This window comes from Sipha flava, unplaced genomic scaffold (assembly GCF_003268045.1).
Source record: "Sipha flava isolate LNK unplaced genomic scaffold, YSA_version1 114_pilon_pilon, whole genome shotgun sequence".
In the NCBI taxonomy this organism is placed as follows: Eukaryota; Metazoa; Arthropoda; class Insecta; order Hemiptera; family Aphididae; genus Sipha; species Sipha flava.
In genome coordinates, this window is record NW_020271737.1 from 704,532 (window position 1) to 727,301 (window position 22,770).

The 22,770-nt window shown below is 29.1% G+C and overlaps 1 protein-coding gene across 4 annotated transcripts in view; it reads right to left on the reverse strand.

Annotated features, from left to right (window-relative positions):
* Positions 1-9,140: 9,140 nt before the first annotated feature.
* LOC112690376 (probable G-protein coupled receptor CG31760) overlaps positions 9,141-22,770 on the reverse strand; it is a 247,310-nt gene continuing 233,680 nt past the window's right edge. For 2 of the 4 annotated variants that reach the window (XM_025564409.1, XM_025564402.1), the window contains 3 exons: positions 19,199-19,304; positions 11,514-11,663; positions 9,141-10,242 (listed from right to left, as the gene is read on the reverse strand). In XM_025564409.1, coding sequence (XP_025420194.1) covers positions 10,018-10,242; positions 11,514-11,663; positions 19,199-19,304 — 481 coding nt within the window. In that variant the 3' untranslated portion in view covers positions 9,141-10,017. The remainder of the gene's footprint in view (positions 10,243-11,513; positions 11,664-19,198; positions 19,305-22,770) is intronic. The other 2 variants (XM_025564396.1, XM_025564386.1) reach the window with 1 other exon arrangement.

Consider the following 22,770-nt stretch of genomic DNA (forward strand, 5'->3'; position numbering starts at 1 on the left):
ACGTACACGTATATATATAAAGAAAGCAAAAGATAGAAAGAGTGAGGGAAGCATATAATACAAACCTAGTACGTAAAATTGCACTAGATTTCATAAAAAAAATATCGGGAATAATGTTTATGAGAGAACTGTTTTGGAAAAAAAAAAAAAAAACAGAGAACACTCGAAACGGTTAAAGTGTTTTCCTTTATATTTTTTTTCACTCACGCCATATGCCATGAAATGTTCGTGTGATATAATACGTATTATATATACTGTTTTCTCGCCGAATTGCGCGGTGACGACGACTTCTGTGTTTTATTTATTCGAGCTCGTTAGCGGGTGTTTCTTTTTCTTATATTTTCTACCTACCGTCGGCGATATATATCTACCGAGCTTATGTTTCGACAAGACTCCGGTAATTTCTTTTCAGTCGGAAACCCAATGGACAGCCGCTCACAATTCCAATTGCTTACTTGTCCACGCCGACGACGACAGCCAATCGAACGCGATCGTACGCCTGCTCGTTATTATCCTGCATCCTTTTCGCGAACAACTGTGTCATATGTTGTGATGGAAAAAAATATTTTAACATACCGGGAAATACGTATCATTCTATTTTTAATATATTTTATTACCTATTACATTAATGAATAGATTTACATGTAAATTCATAAATATATCGGAATATAATATTTTAAATCTGATAAGAAATGTATACTATTCCAATCATTTTTTATCCAAATAATGGTGATTTAATTTTAAACATACTTTACATTTTTTTAAGATTTTAAGTAATAAATTATTAATGGGTTAAACATTTTTTGTCTTCTTATATTATAAGATATTGTAAAAGGATCCCCCCTCCCCGAGAAAAAGTTAAAAGTTAAAAAAAATCACCATTGGATGTGTCTATGACACTATCATAGATGCTATTTATTAGATGGGTTCAAAATAAAATAATATTATTCGTTTATGCTATTAATATTATTAAATTAATTATATCAAATAAAAATAATAATATAGTACAGGTATAAAGAACATGTACAGGGTGGCGGAGCAAAAACGACTACATTTGAAATTAATGTCACATTTTTAATTTTTGAGTTATTGAGGTGAAAAAAAAACCCAAGTTTAGTAAATGTCAGGAAGTTTTTATTAAATATGAAAAAAACTTATGTGTGAAATAGAATGTCTGATAAATGGCGTCCGTGTATGGTAACGTATTCTTGGAGGCGCTCACAAAAGTTTGTCATCACTTTCACCAACATTTCCATTGTAATTTATGCAATTTCACTTCTAATTAAATCTCATAAATCAGCTAATGTTTGTGGCTTATTTACATACACTTTTGACTTCAAATAACCCCACAGGAAGAAGTCACAAGGAGCGAGATTGGGGGAGTGAGGAGGCTATAGAACATCACCGTTTCGAGAGACCAGACGTCCGGGAAATTTAGTATGCATGAGATCTGTGAAAATTCTCGCTGTGTGTGTAGTAGCACCATCTTGTTAAAACCATATGTTTTCAGTGTCTATTTCATTTTTCTCCAAGTAAGGAAAGAAATAATCTTGAAGCATAGCAACATAACGCTCAGAATTCACCGTCACTGTCTGGCCGCTTTCATTTTCAAAAAAAATAATGCCCAATTATTCCAACTTTTGACAATGCACACCAAACCGTTACTTTTTCACTGTGAAGTGGCTGTTGGTTGAATCGTCTTGGATTACCATGTGCTCGATATCTGCAATTTTGTTTATTAACGTAGCCATCTAAGTGAAAATGAGCCTCGCCCGATGTCATGAACAGTGCATATTGGTCTTGTAAAATTTCCAACATGCGCACACTAAACTGTTCACGTTGAAGATGGTCACGTGGAAAGATCTTCTGGACAAGCATTATCTTGTAAGGATAAAATTTTAAATGTTCATTTAAAATGGTTTGAAGGCTCCGACGCGAAATTCCGAGTGCTTGAGTACGGTGTCTCGTTGATCGTCGTGGGCTTTCTTCAACAGAAACTTGAACACGTGCTATATTTTCTGGTGTCACTATATGGGGAACACGTTGAGGAATCTTTGGGGTCACATTACCATGTTCCCGAAAATCCTTAACCCATTTTAAAATCGATCGACGGTTGGGAACAACTGCACGTGGAGGAAGTCCGAATCGCGTGCGGATTGCGCGTTGTGAAGCCACGATCGATTCATTGTTTCGGAAAAATGTCTCTATGGCGAACGAGCGATGTTGAATACTCTACTGCGCCATTGCAACTAAACTTCCTGTCACGTACTACACAATAAGGCGTTCGGCAATATTGTGCAATGTCCCAATGTCCCCTCCCAAAGTTACGCTTATCTCAAAATGTGTCGTTTTTGCTCCGCCACCCTAGTATATAGTATGTTAGTATAATAGTATGTTGTTGTTAATTTGTTATCGTCGACATCGTCATTCCGGGGGTAAAAATAAATACCAATACTAAAAATAAACTAGCATTACCGACGATCAGGACAATTTTAATGATGTCGACTATGCGTCGGGATCGTGGCGTTAAAACGTATTAAATATTATGAATCAAATAATATGGTTAACTTTCAGTAATATTACATAGATTATAAAAAAGCTTTTGGCACCCCAGTGATCATGACGCCCGGTGCGCACAAACTATCGTACTTCCCCCTCTTAAGCACAGCCTTATATTTTAGTAGCTATGCTTGCATGTAATATATTTAGTTTAAAATAAAAATAAGTAAATAAACATGGAACTTCTCAATACTTCCTTAACACAATGATCAGAAGTAGGGAGAAATACATATACGCCATTATGGAAGGAAAGGGATTTTGAAGTGTATTATATCTCAACCTCCGTCTCGTTACTATTTGTGTACCCATTCGCTCATAAGGAGCAGTGTTCGAGAAATGTCATGCGCAGCACTATAATTTATTTTCGTCACGAATTTACAAACAATATTATGATATTTCAACGTTGCCGCTCAACAGCCTTTACAGTATTTTTGTTAATAAATTAAAAATGAACTCGCTTACATGAATTCACGGTAAATCTTTTTTCGAATTTCTCAGTAAATTTTTAGATAATCACAAGGGAATTACGAACGAACTACTAATAACCGGTACACTTGCGTTTTAACAACGTTCCAAGTCATTAGTCGGTAAGAAACGCTTATGATATTGCTCTTTCAAAAAATTGCACAGCCATTGCATTCAGTTTGAGAACAATAATAAAATATGAGTCGCATCCTGTGCTCAAAAGGTCCGCATTGATGGTGTTTATACTTTGAATACTTTTACGCGAGTATTGCATAAATATTTTCAATACTTCATCTTTTATTTACTTAATTTCACAATATTAATGTTAGCCATCAGATGAATGGAATGGTCTAGAAGAAATAATGTTTTCCAAATATTACAGTTATACACAAGAAAATAAATCACAAAATATTAGCATTATGTTCATACTAATGCCTTCGAGGCTAGTATCAAATTTATTTAATTATTAAATACGAAATGAATTAATAGTTTAGTAAGAGGTGCACATTGGCAACGTACAAATGCCAAACGATTAATGAATGGCTACATCGTTTATCGTAAACATTACTACCACTACGTTTTCTTTTGACACAATATCATTTTACTTGCACTCGTAGACACGTCAAAATTATCTCGGATTTTATTTTAACGACCCGTGCAGTACTGGTGAGCACATTAGGTTAATATCACGGAACAGATAGTTTGACGAAAATTCAAAATTTGCATTTTTAAACGTTGGATTTTAGACCACTGTGGTGTGTCCACACGTCCGTTTTGCCCGATCGCTAGGGAAGAGCAGACCAGCAGTGGGAGAATAATACTATTATTATTATTAGTACTGTTTTTGCTATTGTTGTTATTATTATTATTATGGCAAGCCTGGTGACAGGTGTGGTGTATTTACCTGATGCCACGTGATGGATGATCTCCACTTACACTCCGTAGCCCTTTGCTCGCTGTAACCTCGAGCGTAATAAAATGTACCAGATTAAGAAGGATCGGATTTTTTCTTGGGCCGCAACGTTGTACGTAAAGCGTGAGAAAACGCGTTCGAACTCCTTCTCCATCAGGATCATCGTCATCATTTTTTTTTCACTTTTGTATCCTTAAAATTGATAGTGCAAATTCCGCGCCTATAAAATATGTACATATAATAATATTGTGTTTTCGACGTGACATAAAATTAAAACACAAGCAGCCAGTAAACATACATTAAAACATCGTTTTATTCGATAAGACCATAAATATAAGATACTATAATGATAATATTTGCATTGCAGTAGTTTATTACGAGAATATCGTATTTTATTTAAATAAAATTTCTCCGACAATAGAATATTTAAATGATATATAGAAATATTGTGTTAATTATACATTAAAATTCATCATGATACATAAACAGTTAAAAGTGGTGACTTTTCACTAATATAACGTATGCACACGAGTTATATTGTCTATTAGATTTTTATTTTTTTTTTGAAATTAAATTGAATCGAAGACGAAAAAAATAATAATAACGAACGCAACAAGTAGTCTGATATCAATTTATAATAAAAATAACATGGATTTGACAATTTTACAGTTTTATGTATTTTAATATGTTTTTTTTCAATTCATACGAATGCAATAAATACTGTTATTTAATACAGAATATCCATTAGATTACGTACAATATTCAATCTACATACGAGATAGCTCATAGCTACTTGGCCTCGGTGTATAACCTCGTTTTTTGTAGTTGTTTAATATTTTATACCATTACCGTACAGCAACTTTATTATTTGTTATTATTCTCGTTTTATTATCGGGTTGAACAAAAATAAACACTGTTATTTTATTTTATTTATTGTTTTTTTTTTTTTCGCGATCGATTTTCGAGAGGCGATCGACTCGAAATCATGAGGCATCGATGTGTTGGTCACTTCCGACGTAGTTATTGTCGTACGGGTCGGACGAGCCGGACAGTTATTGTTCGCATTTTGTTTGTTTTGTTTAACGGCAGTATACACGTAACGCGAAATGATTGAGGCGCAACGTCTGGGAATTAACGTGATAACCGATCAAAACGTCATGTAACAACAGGTCGGTCGACATTGATACGCACGTCTTATTTTTGGTTATACTGTTCATGCGGTATAACTATTAACCGATTACCGTGTTTTCATGTGTTCATTTTATGGTGAAATTTTCCCGGGAGAAAACCCCTGAGGTGAACACACACGGTGACGTGGGCAAACGTGTGCCGAGTGTATGCACTTTTCGGTGGATTGATTTGTACGAATAAAATCCATTCTCGTTTGCTTTAATCTCGACTACGTTTTCGCTTCTACCGCGCGATACGAAAACAATATCGTTATTATTAAAAAAATTTGCTGGTATCATTATTATTATTATTACTGTAATTACTATTATTTCGACGGGTCTGGTGACGGGTACGGTGTATTTACCTGATGTTTCGTGATGGATGACCCGCATCAACTCCGTTGCCAAGCGATTTTTCGACACATCGCGATCCCTATGATCTCGGATATTGTTTTCGCGTTTGGTAGAAATTCCCAGGGAAAAATGTTCCTCGGCTAATCATTTCACACACACACACACACACACACACATATACACCGATCCGAAATAATTATATACAGCGAACACCAAGAACGCTGCGACAATTTGGTTGGATTGGATCATTAGGCTATCGGATCTAGGATTTTCTCGCTGATAAGTGTGCTATGTTTCGTTGGAAACATTCCTTAGGTGCCGATATTTCTTATGATGTAGGCACAGCTGTGGGATGAAAAAATACATTCATAATTCGATCGATAAATTATTAGAGTGATCAGTTGCGCATTGTGCGTGTACTTTGGTTACTCCCCGGGAAGTAAACACGAACTCTTTGGTGCATTTATTGTGAATATTCATGATGGCATTTGGCAAAGAAGTATCGATAATTCTTCTCGATCATTCCAGTCGATACATCGCTAGGTCCACTACGGTGAACCTAGATGGACCGGAGCTACGCGCCGTTTTAAACCATCAGATATTTGTACAGCATTTCTTGTTTTTTGGTGACATTTGAAAACTATCAAATTTTTGAAAATAAAAACTGACAAGTCTCGCATGAGAATGCGGTGGCGTTGAGAGGTAAATAATGAGAAAATGATGTGAATCAAATCAAAACAGTTTTGAAAAAGAAAAAAAAACATATTTAAAGGTCCTCGAACGGTCAAGTTTCCGGGTCAAGTTGATATTTGAGAGGAGTCGGAGAGTAGAGCGTCAGGTTTAAAATAACGAATCGCAAACCAGCTTGAAACGAGTTGGGTCGATTCATTATCGAAATAACACGCCGGCGCGTTAATGAGTCTTATCGACTGACCGAACGAAAAGATTACGGAAAATGGGTTATTGAGGGGTGAAAAAAAGCGGACATGTCGTTTAAACTGCGCGATCGGTAGCCGCCTACTTTCCGGTGCACAATCGTGCTGTGGGCAGTGGCGTCAATTCGGTTTATTCCAGAGTTAGGTGATCTGCAAGATGCAATAAAATTGCCGACTCAGCGGCTCGTTTTACCAAAGTGCCGATTAACGTGAGAACGGAGAGGAAACGTCAGATCTGTCCGAAAATACAATGATTTGTACTTTGCACATAAGTACCAGTACAATACACACCTCATTGTTCTGATGCCATTTAAAACAGGCTATATATATATATTTATGTACTTATTTTAATGTCTTCTACTGTTCTTCTACTTTTAATGTATCTACTGTGTCTACATGTATTGTCTGTATAATTGTATTGTTACACTTTCAGCTGCAGTAATTATTTTTAGTTTTCATACTGTCATTGAATATTAAAAATAATACTTTTTTTTAAATTATATTTATCATATGTGATTTGTATGAAAAATGAACAAAAAAAAGAAAACCATTCATAAATTAATGTAAATAAAACATTTGAGTGCTTAAAAACAATCCCAATGAAGAAACGTATATTTTTCTACTCTTATTATGATTAAATAGAAAATATTCTTAAATAAAAATATTGTGCATTTTCATTATCATTAATGTTGATTAAGCTCTGTTGTAATTTGTTAATATATATTACTAATATCAGCGCATAATGTAAATATTTTTTTTTCTTCATTAACTTAACTTATTAATTTAAGTTAAATTAATTTAACGATATATTTTAACTTCACTGAATTGAACATGAACTAAATTAACTAAACATAATTAAGTTAAAAAACACCATTAACTTATCCAGCCTTGATTGTACCTACTTATTCATCATTCGTATTATATTATTAATTGTAGAGTTAAAACAGGTTCACCTCCCCCTTGAAAACTTTCAAGGGACGCGCCTGGTTTAAAAAACGTGTTTATATTTCGATGATAGGCCGACTTTGGAATAACTCTAAACTGTGTCACATACATGAGTTTATGGCTCCACCAACAATAAAAAAAAAAAAATATAAATCATTTACCTAGACCCCGGTTAACTATTGACCGTGCCGACGAAAGGGGTATTGTAAATTCCACCCGAAATTAATAGGTAAAAACAAGGTCTATGGTAAATTCCGCTCGGGAAAATATCCAAATAAAAAAAGTACATGTAAATTCCGCCCAAAAAAATTTGCCGGTACAAATATGGATTTGTAAATTCCACTAGGAAAAATAAATATTCTTAAACTAAGCGTTCCGGTGATTGTACGACGCGACCATAGAGTTCGCGACGCGGCGTGTTACAATATTTGGAAGTCACAAAATGTATGAACGAACACGGAACAATCGTATCTCAATTAATAATCTAAGTTATATTAAATGATGCGTTTATTAACTATCAATATTTTTCGGGCAGAATTTACATGTATGTTTCTTTACCCTTATTTTTTTTTGGACATAATTCACATGCACCCGTTCGAAACGGGAAAGGAAACGTAAGTGCAATGCAGTACTTCTGGGATCCAATGGGAGTGCATTACCTTTTATTACTTTCCCGGTTCATGGCACCTGGTCGGACGCTCCCAAAACGAACGAATCGAATCGCTATTCGCAATCTATTATTCACACGTGGCGCGCGCGGGACGAAGTATTCATGCAAATAGCTGTGAAGATTTCGATTATTTTACTGGAAGATGCGATGTCGACGTGTTCGTGGCCAACGTCGACAAAGTGTTCTAACGCATTGTTTTCCAGAAAACGTTACACTTTGGAATTCATTGTTTGGCGTCATACAAGTATTTACATTTTGCGCAATGTAGATTAGTTTTAAACAAGGCATATTCGAATAAGTCTGCGAACGGAATTCGCGCGTACATTTGCATGCATGTATCAGACTGCAGGTGCGACAAGATACGATGAAAATCAGCAAAATCTCTCATCGGATACACACAATGGAACAACGTATCTTATTGTTTTCTGGAGTTTCTAATCGTTTTAGTCGCATGGTATATAATATACTCGTATTGTACACAAGTTAATGTACATGCTTTTTTTTTTTCGCCGACCGTTATGATTATTTTTTAAATAAATCATTGAACATCGTCAATTGATGATGTTAAAATATTAAAAAATTATAAACGGCATCAAATGCACCACACAGGGAGTCTCAAATCGTAAAGATTGTAAGGCTTATTATAAAATGTATTTAGACGGAAGCTAATCATGTTAAGAAACTAAAAACAAATGATTTACTGTAAAATTATGATTCTTTCTTTTTTTTTTTTAGCGGAAATTCAATTGTACACAATGTGTTTATGAATGAGATTTGAGCAATGTGAAAATAGGAAATTAAATTTTAATTTCACTTATTATCACGATATTATGTTGAAAGATAAAAGAAAATACGCTATTAATAATTTCATTTTGGTTAAAATTAGTCATATAATTGTATTGAAAATTAAACGCAACAGCTATTAAACCATCTATGTATAATATAATACAGTTACAACAATATTCTGGTTTATTTACGATTTTAAAATACGTGTACACGAAATTGTACTATGGACTACAATAGACTGGATAATAAAAAAAAAAATATATCATGTATTTGATATTTATTTGTAGAACTGTATTACATATTATAATATACTTATTGAAATAGATGAATATTGAATAGGTGAAGTTTAATTATACAATTTTACTATCTTATTATATAAAATGAACATAAAAATGTTATACAATATCGTAAAAAAATTAACGACATGTTTCTTAACTAATTAACTACTGTTATAGCATGTCTTATGAATGCATCAGATCTAAATGACAATGTATTTATTTTTAATACAATCATTTAAAACGTGTCAACTAAGTATTAACCAGAAAAATATGTTTTTAGCGAAATAAAAATGTAATACTGCTGTCATGGAAATAGTTAATAATAATAAGTACAACTTAACTTCGATTATTCTAGAAACAATATTTAGTTTAACAAATTACATTATTTAGTAATTTATTTCTAAATCCGTTTCTGTAACTAGCATCGGTCAATGCCAGATATTTTTTTACAATATTTAGGTATACGTAATACCGAATATTAAATTAATTATTTTAATCAAACCAGAAATATTATAATAAACTACAAAAAAAAATTGAAAGCATGTGAGGAGTCATACGATGAGTGTTCGTCTCGTAGCCAGTTCGGATAACGAAAAATAATACCATTTCGTATCCGATCGGTTAAGGATTATACATGTGATCATATAATCTCTTCAAACCCTTTCTCTATCAATTGGCTTCGGACCAACTCTCTTAGGAATCTGAGCGAGTTAATTATTATATTAAATGTCGATAAAAACATATTATACGATCGAACCGCGATATTATCGAATTCCGATTCAGGCAGAACCAACGTGTTGAGGGAAGTTCCAAAAAGTAAGCGACGTTGCAAGTATTATCCATTGTAATTAAAGGACTTGAGCCAATAAATTTCCATTACGTTTATGTGTTTACATAAAAAAAAAACAATTTATAACATATTTAACAAATCAGGAATGAAGACCTAGTTTTTTTTTGCACATGATTCATCTTTATCGCCGTCCACTTTGGCCGTACAACCATTGCTCAATGCCAATTTCTGCAGGTATTCTTCGTTCTCAACCAGCCTAAAATTTTTCATAACTTCCAACATAGCCTGCAGTTTTAACACATAATCCGAATAAGCTGGACCACATTTGAGGAACTCTTCCATAAGATTTTCCATATTCGTTCTTAATGTTCGCATTTCCTATAAACATGAAGACAAAGTTAAATATATTCATACATTGAATATGTATTATTGTACATAACATTCAGTGCGTAGATTATACGTGTAGTATTATTAACGAATAAAACTTATTTTGGGTTAATTTAGAAATAAAATATGTTCAGTTTCTTGCTTTAACTGAAAAGCTATTGAAGTGTTTCCGAGTAAACTTATTTTACAGGAAAATCACAACGTATAATGTATTATCAAAATACAACCAATTACGAAAAATAAGTTTAGTCAGATCTAAAATCAAATAACTTTTATACTTTTTTTTTTATATATCATATTTTATAGATTATTATTTATTTATCCTCTCACAAATAATAATATACTTATTTGGTCGGTTGATTTGTTGAAAACAATATCATTATTGTGTTATTTGTGTTAATTTATTACAAATAGTAATATCAGCTTATGAAATATATAACAACAATAAAATTAAATAATAAAAATATTTCTATACTTCATATTCTATACTTCTAGTCCTTCATTCATTGATAAATTATCCGGGAAAAAATCGTAAATAGTTAAATAAATATATTAATATAAAAACCATAAAATACTTATTAAATGTTTGTAATAAAGTAATGAAAAATTTATTTATATAGTATTATTATATTTTTAATTTATGACCGGTTTTGAATAAAAAATTCAACATATTATATAGGTACTATTACGATACCATGACGTACTAGGGGCTAAACATTTCAGAATGGTTATTACATTGTCATAAAGATAAAAGGAGGTCTAAAATACACCTAGTTGGAAGTACAAAACCCGATTCAAAGATTAAAACTCTCCAAAAAACTTAAAGTCTTCCGTTGTAATACCATGGAAAATTCAAAATATAAGATGGTTATAACTCGATTTATTCCGTTTGTCCTTGGTGAAGAATAGGGAATGAAGTCAAATAAAATGATTGATTTGATATTGTCAATCTAAGTGTCTATCGATTGGATCTATTAAGTTGAATACTAATCATTAAACGAGTGAGATAATTCTGGATTATAGATGTGTCAGATCTCGTATGTTCCATGATTTCAACACAAACGACAAAAGTACCTGCCCGATACACTGCTAATCCTCTTCGTCCAAACACAACAATAAAGTGACTGATGGATAAAAATTAATTCAAACGATATACTCGTATTAGCATAATAATATATTGTTTTCATGCACAATATATCGTTTATACTGACGTGTATTTGTGAAAACATTTACATTAAAATTCCTCAACTATCTATAGGTACCTGGAGTTCGGAGCTTTCTTTATTATCGCTTATACTTTCGTACGACGGATCGGATTGTTTTTGTTTGCTGTTGAACTTAAGCTTTTGTGTAGGCATTTTATGGGAAGATGTCTCTTCGACCTTATGTTCACCTTTGTAAATAATTAAAGCCTGTGAACAAACGTGTAAATAAAACATATATTGCTTACTAAAAACTACATAATATCTTGGAGAAACGAAATATTTTTTCATCATACATAATAATTATAGAGGTTTGTAATTTTTTCCGAAAATAACTATAAGTTCCGAGCAATATAATATATTAATTTAGTTCTGTTATCATTCGTTGATAATTATTTCAACTGTATAATTTATATTTTACTGACTGTCACATTTTCAAGCACCTGTCAAACGTCATATTTTAATGAGATTTATGTTTATTATTATTCCTTGATTAAATATTTAAGCACACGCTTATTGTATTTCTACAAGTAAATTACTATTACATGTAATAATGTGCATAATTTTATTGTATAACATTTCACAAATCAATTATAATGATATATACTATTATATTGAATACCATGCTAAAAACTAATAAATAACGGTTCTTTTTATATCTGCACATACAGCACAATTCAAATAATAAAGGCCTAACCCAACAGTACACCATTGATATCATAAGTAGGTCAAATTTTAAAAGGACCTGTCCAAGATCCGTCTCACGACAATCCCCCTATATAATATGGGTACAAAACCCTTTTCTCGGGCTTATGATCACAAGTCATCAGTGCGTGTGCACCGGTCATTAGATTAATCAAGGAGTCTCTTGTAACAAGTAATTATTACATGCGACTATTTCACTTTTAAATTCATTTTTTAATCTGTGTTTTATGTGTGATTATTTTAAAGTGTCCAGTTTCAGTTTTTCAAATCCTGTGTCCGTCTCGCTTCATTTAAACTTATTGTACTTCTACGATAGTTATAAGTATTCAACTCGTCGACACCCGAATACCTACTACGGAACAAGTAAGTGCTATTTAGGCTTACCAGACCATACAGCTGTACTGATCAGCTCTCGAACCTTTGTGATCCCAAGAGCCCTCCCTTAAGCAAGAAGAAAGAAAATCAATCCACTTTAGCCTATTCCATCCCTTCCCCATTATAATCTTTTATTTTTACATTTATATTTTTGGGTTATTACATATATTTAAGAGAAATAATTATATTTCGATTGCCTCGTTCTTGTCTTAGATATATCATTATTTTAGTATCATTATTTAATAGACCAATTGATCATTAAAAACCTTAAAATCTCTTGTATATTTAATATTTATTATTATGATTTAAACATAAAAAAACAACATTTTATGCGCTAAATATACACATACAGTGAAGTAAAAATAATTCCATTCGACACACACACAATAACGCAAGCATAAATCAAAACATGTATAAATAACTGAGCATCAACATTATAGAATATTAAATTTGACGCGCAATATATATTGATTAACGTTTTTTTCTAAATTAGGAAATGTTAACACGTCATGTAAAATAAAAACAAATTAGCGTGAAGTTTTTATTTTAATTGGTAAAAATTATATATTCGAAATTAATTGAACAGCCATAGTTAATAATTATTAGTTTTTGTGGAAAAGTGGCAGTAAGGTTGAAACTGATGGTGTGTTTATATGCATTGATATTGAACAACGGATCAGGTGAGAGGTAAGAAGACATTTAATAATAAAAAAAATGCCGATTGTTACATAATTTTTACATACATAAATATATATATTTTATTATCTATTGCTATGTTTTTATCAATAATTATCTGTACTTGAGACACGACTCGTTTTACAATAAAATAAAATAAATTAAAATAAAATATTATACTGCAGGAATCCAAGGATTATGTAATCGAAGCGATCTAAAAGTATAATAATAATTGGTCTTTGAGGTAGTAATATATACTATATAATATTTTCTACATTCTTATCGCAGTACAACCAATAGTTAATTATATTAATTGGGTCATTTAGACGATAACTTATTCTTTTTTTTTTTTGTTCCGCTGCAGTTTTTCTCGTTCTTTAAATTTAAAAATACTACAATGGTACGAAAATAGAATGCGCAAATAATTAACAAAGGATCTATGTAGTGGTACATCGTTCTTGAAGTATTTATTTTACACCACACATATTCCATCTGACTTATGGCGCCGGAAATAAAAAATGTTCTTTCACAGTTCTCCTAGTGAGCCGGAATAACTATCGCAGAGAACCATATTTCACACATAAATACAAATTGCAAAATACTCATTTACAAATATTATTTCTATGATATTCGAATTTTGAGTCCTGCTAAAATTTTAGACATACATCCACTGCAGGTCATTAGTGAACGAGTCTTAGGGTTTATAATACATTATTCTATGGTAGCTGGAAAATGTCCCCTGATGTGTTATAAACGAACACTGTTTTAATGTATACTTTTAAAAAGATTTTGAGTAAATACTTAATTACATTTTTTAATGTATTTAAAATACTACTATATTAAAGTATTTTGGTTTTATTTTGTAGATCTGAAATTATCATAACATAAGCAAAGTATATTATAATATATATACTAAGGAGTATACATGTATAATTTATATTATTTATTAAATAATTGTTAGTTGCACTTAAGAAACATGATATGTTCAAAGTTAACGTTCATCAAATTAGTTATTTCTTTTGTCATTGTTACTATATCTTTACTAAATATATTATATCTACTTTTAGGTAAAAAACTTTTATTGGTTTTATAAGCCTTAGTATTTTTGAACGCTAAATAAAACTATAACTATTCTGGGACTACTGTTCGTGGTTGGGGGGGATGCAAGAGAAAGAATGAGTTTAGACTGTTGCATAGTAAGGTTTTCTCGATAGCTCATGTATAGTGTGGGCTATTATATTTTTTCAGCTTAATATTAAATACAAATAAAATCTTCGAAAAATGATGAAAAGTATTCAATACAAGTGTTTAAAATACCATCACATCAGAAATACTTCAAACTGATAGAATTTAAAAATATATCCAATACTTTAAAAAGTATTTGAATACTTTTACTCGAATACTTCACAATAGTTTTAAACAAATTAAATCCACAATAACTTTCAATTAGCTACAACAGTCACCAAACTCGCCAAAACTTGCTATAAATAAGATTCTACGTTAAACTGTCAAACCGTTCAAAACTATATCATCATTATCTAATAATATGTTTTCTTTTTTTCTTCTTTGGTAATATTAAATATAACAGGTCAGAGATATCCTCAAGTTTATTAAAAAAAAAATTCAACCTGATGTCACAGGAGCAGTTAAATTAAATTCTTAGATACCTTTATTTGAATGCTATTTCACAAACTATTAAAGTAGAGTTTTTTAGTAAATATATTATAAGCAACTCTTTTAAATAAAATAATACAAAAATATCTATTTGTATCACAGAATGGATAGTCGACCGATAAATATATTATACAACATTTATCGATATAGGTAAGTGCATATACACAATAACTCATTGATTTTGCTACATAAACAATATTAATCATATAATTTGCATTCAATACGACGTGTCTAAGGAACGTATATATCACTTGAACCTATTTTTCCCTGTTGCTATTGCATGAAATCAAATAATATGATTATATTATGTACTGTGCAGACGGTTAAGAGAATATTATTAGAATATTGTTTTTAATTATAAAAATTACCAGGGAGATAAAAATATTGTCTATCATAAAATATACCTTTAACGACGGAAAGGTCTAATCAATTTTTTATACACACCAATTCGTATAGCTTTAAGAAAACCTTCGATTATGTGCGTGTTACCACTAACCGTAATACAATTATAGTATTGATCTCTGGATATTATTTTGTATACATACATCAAGATTGTATTTATAATTCATTTTTATTTTCTTCATTTTTGTTATTTTAAACTTTTTTCAAGTTTACCATTTTGATACTATATTTATGTTTGCCATTTACGTAATTTATAAAATATAATACCATGTATTTATGTATTTATTCAATGTATATGAATAAAATAAAAAATTAAAATTAAAATTTATGAACCAGCATATAAGAACAATTAACTACTTATGTTTTCACAACAGTTTGATCATCAAAACCTCTGAGCTTATTATAAATTTAATAATACCTATTTGAAAATGTACAAGCGCTGAGGTGCCTACTTACACTCGAAAGATAAATATTATTGTTAGAGATATAAAATATTAATGATGCATAAATTATAATAAATAAGTGGATGCGAAATAAATTTTAAAGAATATACACAAGACATGACGGTTTATAAGAACGTTGCGTGAACAGAATACCATTATGACGAAAAATTTAAAATCATTATATACTCGTATAGCTAATGATATACAACGGTTTGCAATGAATATTTTGAATTCACTTTTTTTTCTTACTTGCCAGTAAACCAATAATTTGATCCAAACACAGCATTGATATTTCAAACTAAATAATTTTCAGAAATACTGTGCATATGGTTAATTGACATTTATGGGTCAAAAACATTCACATTCTTACTCATATTTATCCGAGCAAAAAAAAATAAATTTGTTTTTATTTTTGATCATGTGCAAATACTTTGTAATATTTCGGTTTTTGATAAGAATGTAGTATCATACATAAACGACAGTTTCAGATTGAAACCGTTTAGTCTCAATATTTGAAATAATATTTACCATGTTTGTGTTCTTTTTTGCCCATGTAAAATATAAAAATGAAATTACTAGTATCACTACGGAATTATACTGAGTGTATATAGTAACATTCAAAGATATCTAAAAGTTATTATACCATTATTATTTTTTATTTAATTCAAACAAAGGACATATAATTGTACGGTTTTATGTTCATTGATTATATATGTTTAGTTAACGAGATGTTTCATTTATGCATGACCACTTCTAAATTGGATAATTTCTCATTTTATCAATATTTTACTAAAATTATAGTTTTAAATGACTTTTTCGGTTTTAAATTTTAAAACTATGTAAGTACTAAGAATATATTTATAAAAAATAATGAATATTCCTCTATATTTTTATATTATTTTGCATCAAGCACAAAGCCATCATTATTTGTTTTGAAAATAATATATGTATATATTTATGTATTTTATCAGTCAATAATGATAAAATACGATGAAAATTATACTCATAGTTTAGTTCTTTTGAATTTCTATGACTTTATACATGTTATATTGTTTTGACGTACTGTTTTAGATTGTGAATTTAACGAGGAATATATGTATTAGTCTTATAATAATGTTTCTCATTTTCGTATTAACTTAAATATCAATCATTAGTCTCATACCGTATTTTATAAGAGAGGACGATTATTATAGTTATAAGTGAAAGATTCTTAAAATAGAGTCATGTTTTGTTTTATCGTTTAATTTTTTAATTGAAGGAAAAACTGAAAATAACCTGAAATAAACAGAATGTATAGTGAATGATAGTCATTAGTGGATATTTTTATTATAACTATCATTAACTCAATCAACTTTTCATTTCAATTTTGAAAAAGTGCATTTTGTGAATTACTAGTTTGAGTGCATGCATATACAAATTACAGAAAGTATATATAGGTTTATATTTCGGAGGGGGCCGATTATGTATTTGGTTTTTTAGAGGAAGAGAAGGATGAACACACTATTACGAAAAATATTAATTTAACACTATAAGACTTCTCGACTGTCTTTACACCATCGGAGAAATAAGTAACTCATTTTTGTAATGATTTATATTTTTTAAAAGTATAACAACTACATAGTTATAAACAATTTTTTTATTAAAGTCACTTAAAATTCACCACATATTTTCTTAAAAGAATAAACATATTTTATAAATATAAAATAATAAATTATCGCATAAAAAACATTCTAAGTGTCGCGACAAATTTTCGAAAACCCCCAGCATTAAAACATATCCATGTTAAAAATAACAATCTTTAACAATAGTGCTTTTCATTGCGGAGGGGGCCCGGACTCTCTCGCCACCCTATAAACACGCCAATACGCCCCTGATGTATTGTATACATTATTTTATGTTGTACATAAATTATTATACATAGTATACACATATATAAATTGGTGCGCAATGGTGTTGTAATTTTATCAGGTAAAAAGGGATCGGGACGCAATCGTGTTACAAATTTTTTGCACAATCGTGGTGTAATTAATCGGGTCAAAAAGAAAAAATTATGCAATGGTATTGCATCGCCATTACCCAAAATTTTCGGGTACCTGATGGTTATTGATATACTGAAACAGTTTAGCTAATTCTTAACTGTTAAGAGGTAATCAGTATTGAATTATATATTACACAATTATTCGAATAAAAAATATTAAAATTTTTCCTCTTATAAATTAACAAAATTACGTTTTAAAAATATATTCTTTAGTATTTTATGTGAGTGTTATTAGTAAAATTATATTTCAATAATTAGTTTATTTAAGCATAATATCAAATAACATGTTAAAAGCTATTATAAAGCCTATATTTAAATCTTGCATATAACGGATATAGTGGCTTTATTCGTTACCTTTTATATGTATAGCTACGCAGATAATAAGTAATCACAATCAGTGCCGTACATACGGGGGAGGAAGCGTTCAAACCCACCCTAGGGTCAAAAAAAAAGAAAATTCTGATTTTAATGATGATGGGTAATATATTCATAGTTTCATTGTTACGCTTTGAAATTAAAATATACAACTATACAAAAATTATAATAATTGAAAAATTATATTGATACGTGTTTGAAAAGTTTTGTTAACTATGCTGTTTTTATATTCCTATAGCTACTAATTTACTGTAATATAAAAGTAAACAGTGAATTAATGTAAAAAGTTGTATAAAATAACATCAATTTATAGCAGTTATTTATCTGTGCAACGAAAATAAGATAAGGAAATTTATTATGTTTTAGAAAAAATATTTATTTACATACAAATCCCAGCTCTAGTAATGAGTATACAAACCATAACGGGTACCCAATCCATAACGAGTACCCGAAATTTTGTAAATCGGGTAATACCCATAAAACCTGAGTATCCGAGTATCAAGAGTATCAACTACATATAACCTAATAAAAACATAGCTTTGATTTTTACTTAGAATTATATTTTAATGCAATTATTAGTCGTTGTTTGATTACAGGTTATTCAACCCAATTATTTATTCAATGTTTCAATTATGTATCATCTCCCACACGTTTTCATCACTTATATTATACTATTGGATGCTTGGAGTATTAATAAGGAAAAACACTCAAGAAAAGCTTAAATTTTCTAACATTATTAATATGTGTATAAAAACTTAAAAATTTTAAAACCAAATCGATTCCATTATAATCATTACTAAATTATATATATTAGACAAATATTCAAAATTCATTATTTCGTAATTCTTACAAACACTCACCATTTGAAAAAAAAAAAATTCTACGAACTAAAGTATACACATATGAACCGATTGCCACTATAAATAATTATTTATACATAATAACTCATCATTGATGAATTATCAAAAATTAAACTTTTAAAATAATTCAATAACTTGATAAACTGTCCATATTAAATTTTGTGAAATATTTATAACAAATATAGTTGTATACTTTACCTTGCTACCGAATAGAAGACAAAGTAGTACAGTAGCCGTGAGTTGAGCGTGACAAAAAAATATGACGTATTGCAAATCTGGATTAGCTGGGTATTTTAAGAATATCCTGAAAATATATTTAAAATTTAGAGTAGGTACAGTAACAAATAATAATTAATAATAAATAACTTATAATTAAAGTATTTGGTAGAATATAATGAAGAATAGAATGAACTATTAACAAATCAATTTTAAGAATAAACATAATAATATTTGGTTTTCTACCAAATAATTGTAAGACCTGGTTCTATCAGCTTATTGATTAAAAATCCCACGTATAATTAATAATCAACTCATAATTCTTAACCCAAATGAATGTTAAAAATTCTGATATTTTTACATTTGAAATCGCACATGAATATCCGTCGTAACATGCAAAACGTATTACCGTTAATATTAAATTTAAAATGTGTTAATGAAATTACCCAAGTGTAGTAAACATATTTGATGCTAAAAATTGTTATGAAAACACTAATTAAAAACATTATTGTAACAAAAATAAAAATAATAATAACAAAATAAAATTTTTATTTCTAAGATTAAATCAAGTTAGGCGAATGTTTGAAAATAATCTTTAAATCTAATTTATTTTAAATGGATCCTTTAATATTAACGGAGTAAATAAAGATCTATTTAATATATTGTATGGAATTAAAAATAGAAAAAATATATTCAGAAAAAAATGTAATCCAATAATATTAAAACTCAATAACGATAGTAGCAGATATCTGATATTAAATTTTCAAACATATTATAAAAATGTGAATCTAGGTATACAAATCTTAAAATATTTTAAACTGATAAACGGAGTTCTAATACAGGGAAAAAAAACTAAGGACACCAAATTTTACCATAACTTTGGTTTATACCGCAACCTCTTTTTTCTGGTTTTTTTTTTATGTGCAAGTACTTATAATCATTTTGTGTAAGTACTTACATAAAATGATTATAATATTTTATTATTTTTTTTTTGTCATAAGACACGTTATAATAAAATAGGATCATATACTCGTATTATACCACTGTGATTATTGTGCACTAATATATAATAATATCGTGTACACATATAAATAACAATATTTAATATAAATAAAAGTATGGCTACTATCACATAACTTAGAACGGAGATTTTTTTAGAGAAGTATGTCTAAAAAACTAAAAATAAAATAACATAATAATATTATTATAACACAAAAAAATGCAAAAAATAAATCGACGCCAAAAAAAGCGCGTGATATTTATCACATCTCTAAAGGTCTTTCTTATCGATGGAATGGATCTCGTTTCTTAGTTGTATCTACACGAATTATTGCAAAGAGAAAATGAAAGTGCTTCAAAGAACGTGATATACTGCAGCACGAAATCCTAATTGAATATTGGAATAAGTGTATTTATAATTATGGAGTCTTGTAACTCGAAAACGAGTAAAACGCTTTCCCCTCAATTATTTGTAGGAAAGCAAATCCCAATAGTATAACGCATCACATAATTGGACTGAAGACGCATGATTTTTGGTCATTTACCTGAGTAGGAAAAAGTAATAACTCAGTGAAAAGAGATTTTCCATCAAAGACACTTCTTGGAGTGAAACATTGTGGATTAACTCGATAAAGCGATTACGGTTATTTATTACAGTTTTAAATCTACTGACCGGCCAAAATTCACATAGTTTTCACTATAGTTTTATTCCGTATATATATTATAGAACATTTTCTTATTATTTCACAATTTTAAATATAAGAATAGGTTTAAATTCCGTTAAATAGTAGTCGATTTTGAATAAATTTAAGTATGTTTTATTAAAAAAATAAATATATTCCAAATTGATTTAGTTAAACTGTGGTCAAAATTATTAATTAAAATATGTGTACGAGGAAAAAATTAAATGAAGAATATCATTATAAGAATAATAATGCCGTATCTAAATATTATGTATTTGGATTCAATAATTTATTGTTAAAAAAGAAAAAGTTTTAGTTTTCAAAGAGAAAGCAAAGTTTTTTACATTTTTAATATTAAACAGTTTCATATATCTTTGAACTTGATCGAATTGATCAAATAATGTTTTTCAAATCAAAATCCCGTTTCACTAAAAATGTTTTTGCAACAAGCACAGAAAAAATAAATAAAATACTTAAAAAAAAATAAGTATAAAACTACATATTATTATTGTTAGCTTTTTGCCCTTTTTTATGTGATATACTTGTATTTCATAAAATATTGTACGTTGGGTAACCTGAACAATAATTTGTGTACAATAATTGCGAAACGCTTAAGTTAAGTATAAATCATTTATATTTTGCAAGTTAAAAATATGTACAGTGGAGCGTCGATTATCCGGCCCGTCAATTATCTGCACTACAAAATTGTTGAGTGCAAATTTATTTTTATCGTTCGTTATATTATATATAAATATATATATATATATATATGTAATTTTTATATTATGTATGAATATTATATTTAACATTATATCTAGTAAATTAGTTTTTAACTTTATATTACAATTTTCAATGGTTGTTTGATTATCCGCACAAATCGATTATTCGCACCCCTTTTAGTCCCAATTAGTGCGGATAATCGACGCTCCACTGTATTTCATTAATATTGTAATCATTTTCAATTCTGTGAAAAGTTTATTAAAAAAAAAAAAAACTGAGAAATAGGTTTTTAAAACCTAGAAAATATGAACCTCAAAAAAAATATAATATGTATCTTTTATATTTTATAATATATATTAATTTATTTGTTTGAATATTTCAACACCACAAAAATTACTAAAATCAACAAGCATTTACAATTCCTCTTTATTTTAACTTATTTTATTCACATCGTATATGCATCGTTAAAATTTCTAAAAATGTAATAAAAACGTTAAACTATCCATTTTAATTCTTGAAAAAATATATTTAGAAATTATTGTAGTCTTTTAAATTATAATTAAGTATATTTTATACGAATTTATCCTCGATAAATAGTTTAATTCACTGTGATCTATAATTTAAAATTTTATTTCCAATAAAATATTTTTATTTGATGATCCCTAATTCAGATTATTGTTTTAGATGGTTCGTTTTAGATGGATATCCACAATTGTTTTATACTATGACTGCAAATAATATTGCTTACTAAATACTGAATAAAGATGTACACAATGTTATTTTTATAGTAATTATAATTTTTGGAATTTATGAAAACTTTGATATTTTGAAATCTACATTATTAGAGTTATAATTATTATAATTTACTACATTAAGATTTAGTAAACATTGAGAGTATGCTAAGTATCATTACTTAATCATGCCCAAAAAATTGTGTATCAACTATTTAATATTTAATTTAATCATTAGAGCAATATTGTTGTACTCAATTGTACAAAGAAAAAACATAAAGTTTTATAATCCTTATAATAGTAATAAATATGAAAATTATATTCCAGATAATGGACATTATGTTGCATCATGATCTAGTAAAAAAAATGTTATAATGGTACGCAAAGAATGTGATTTTTAAAGAAAAATTATTCATCCATT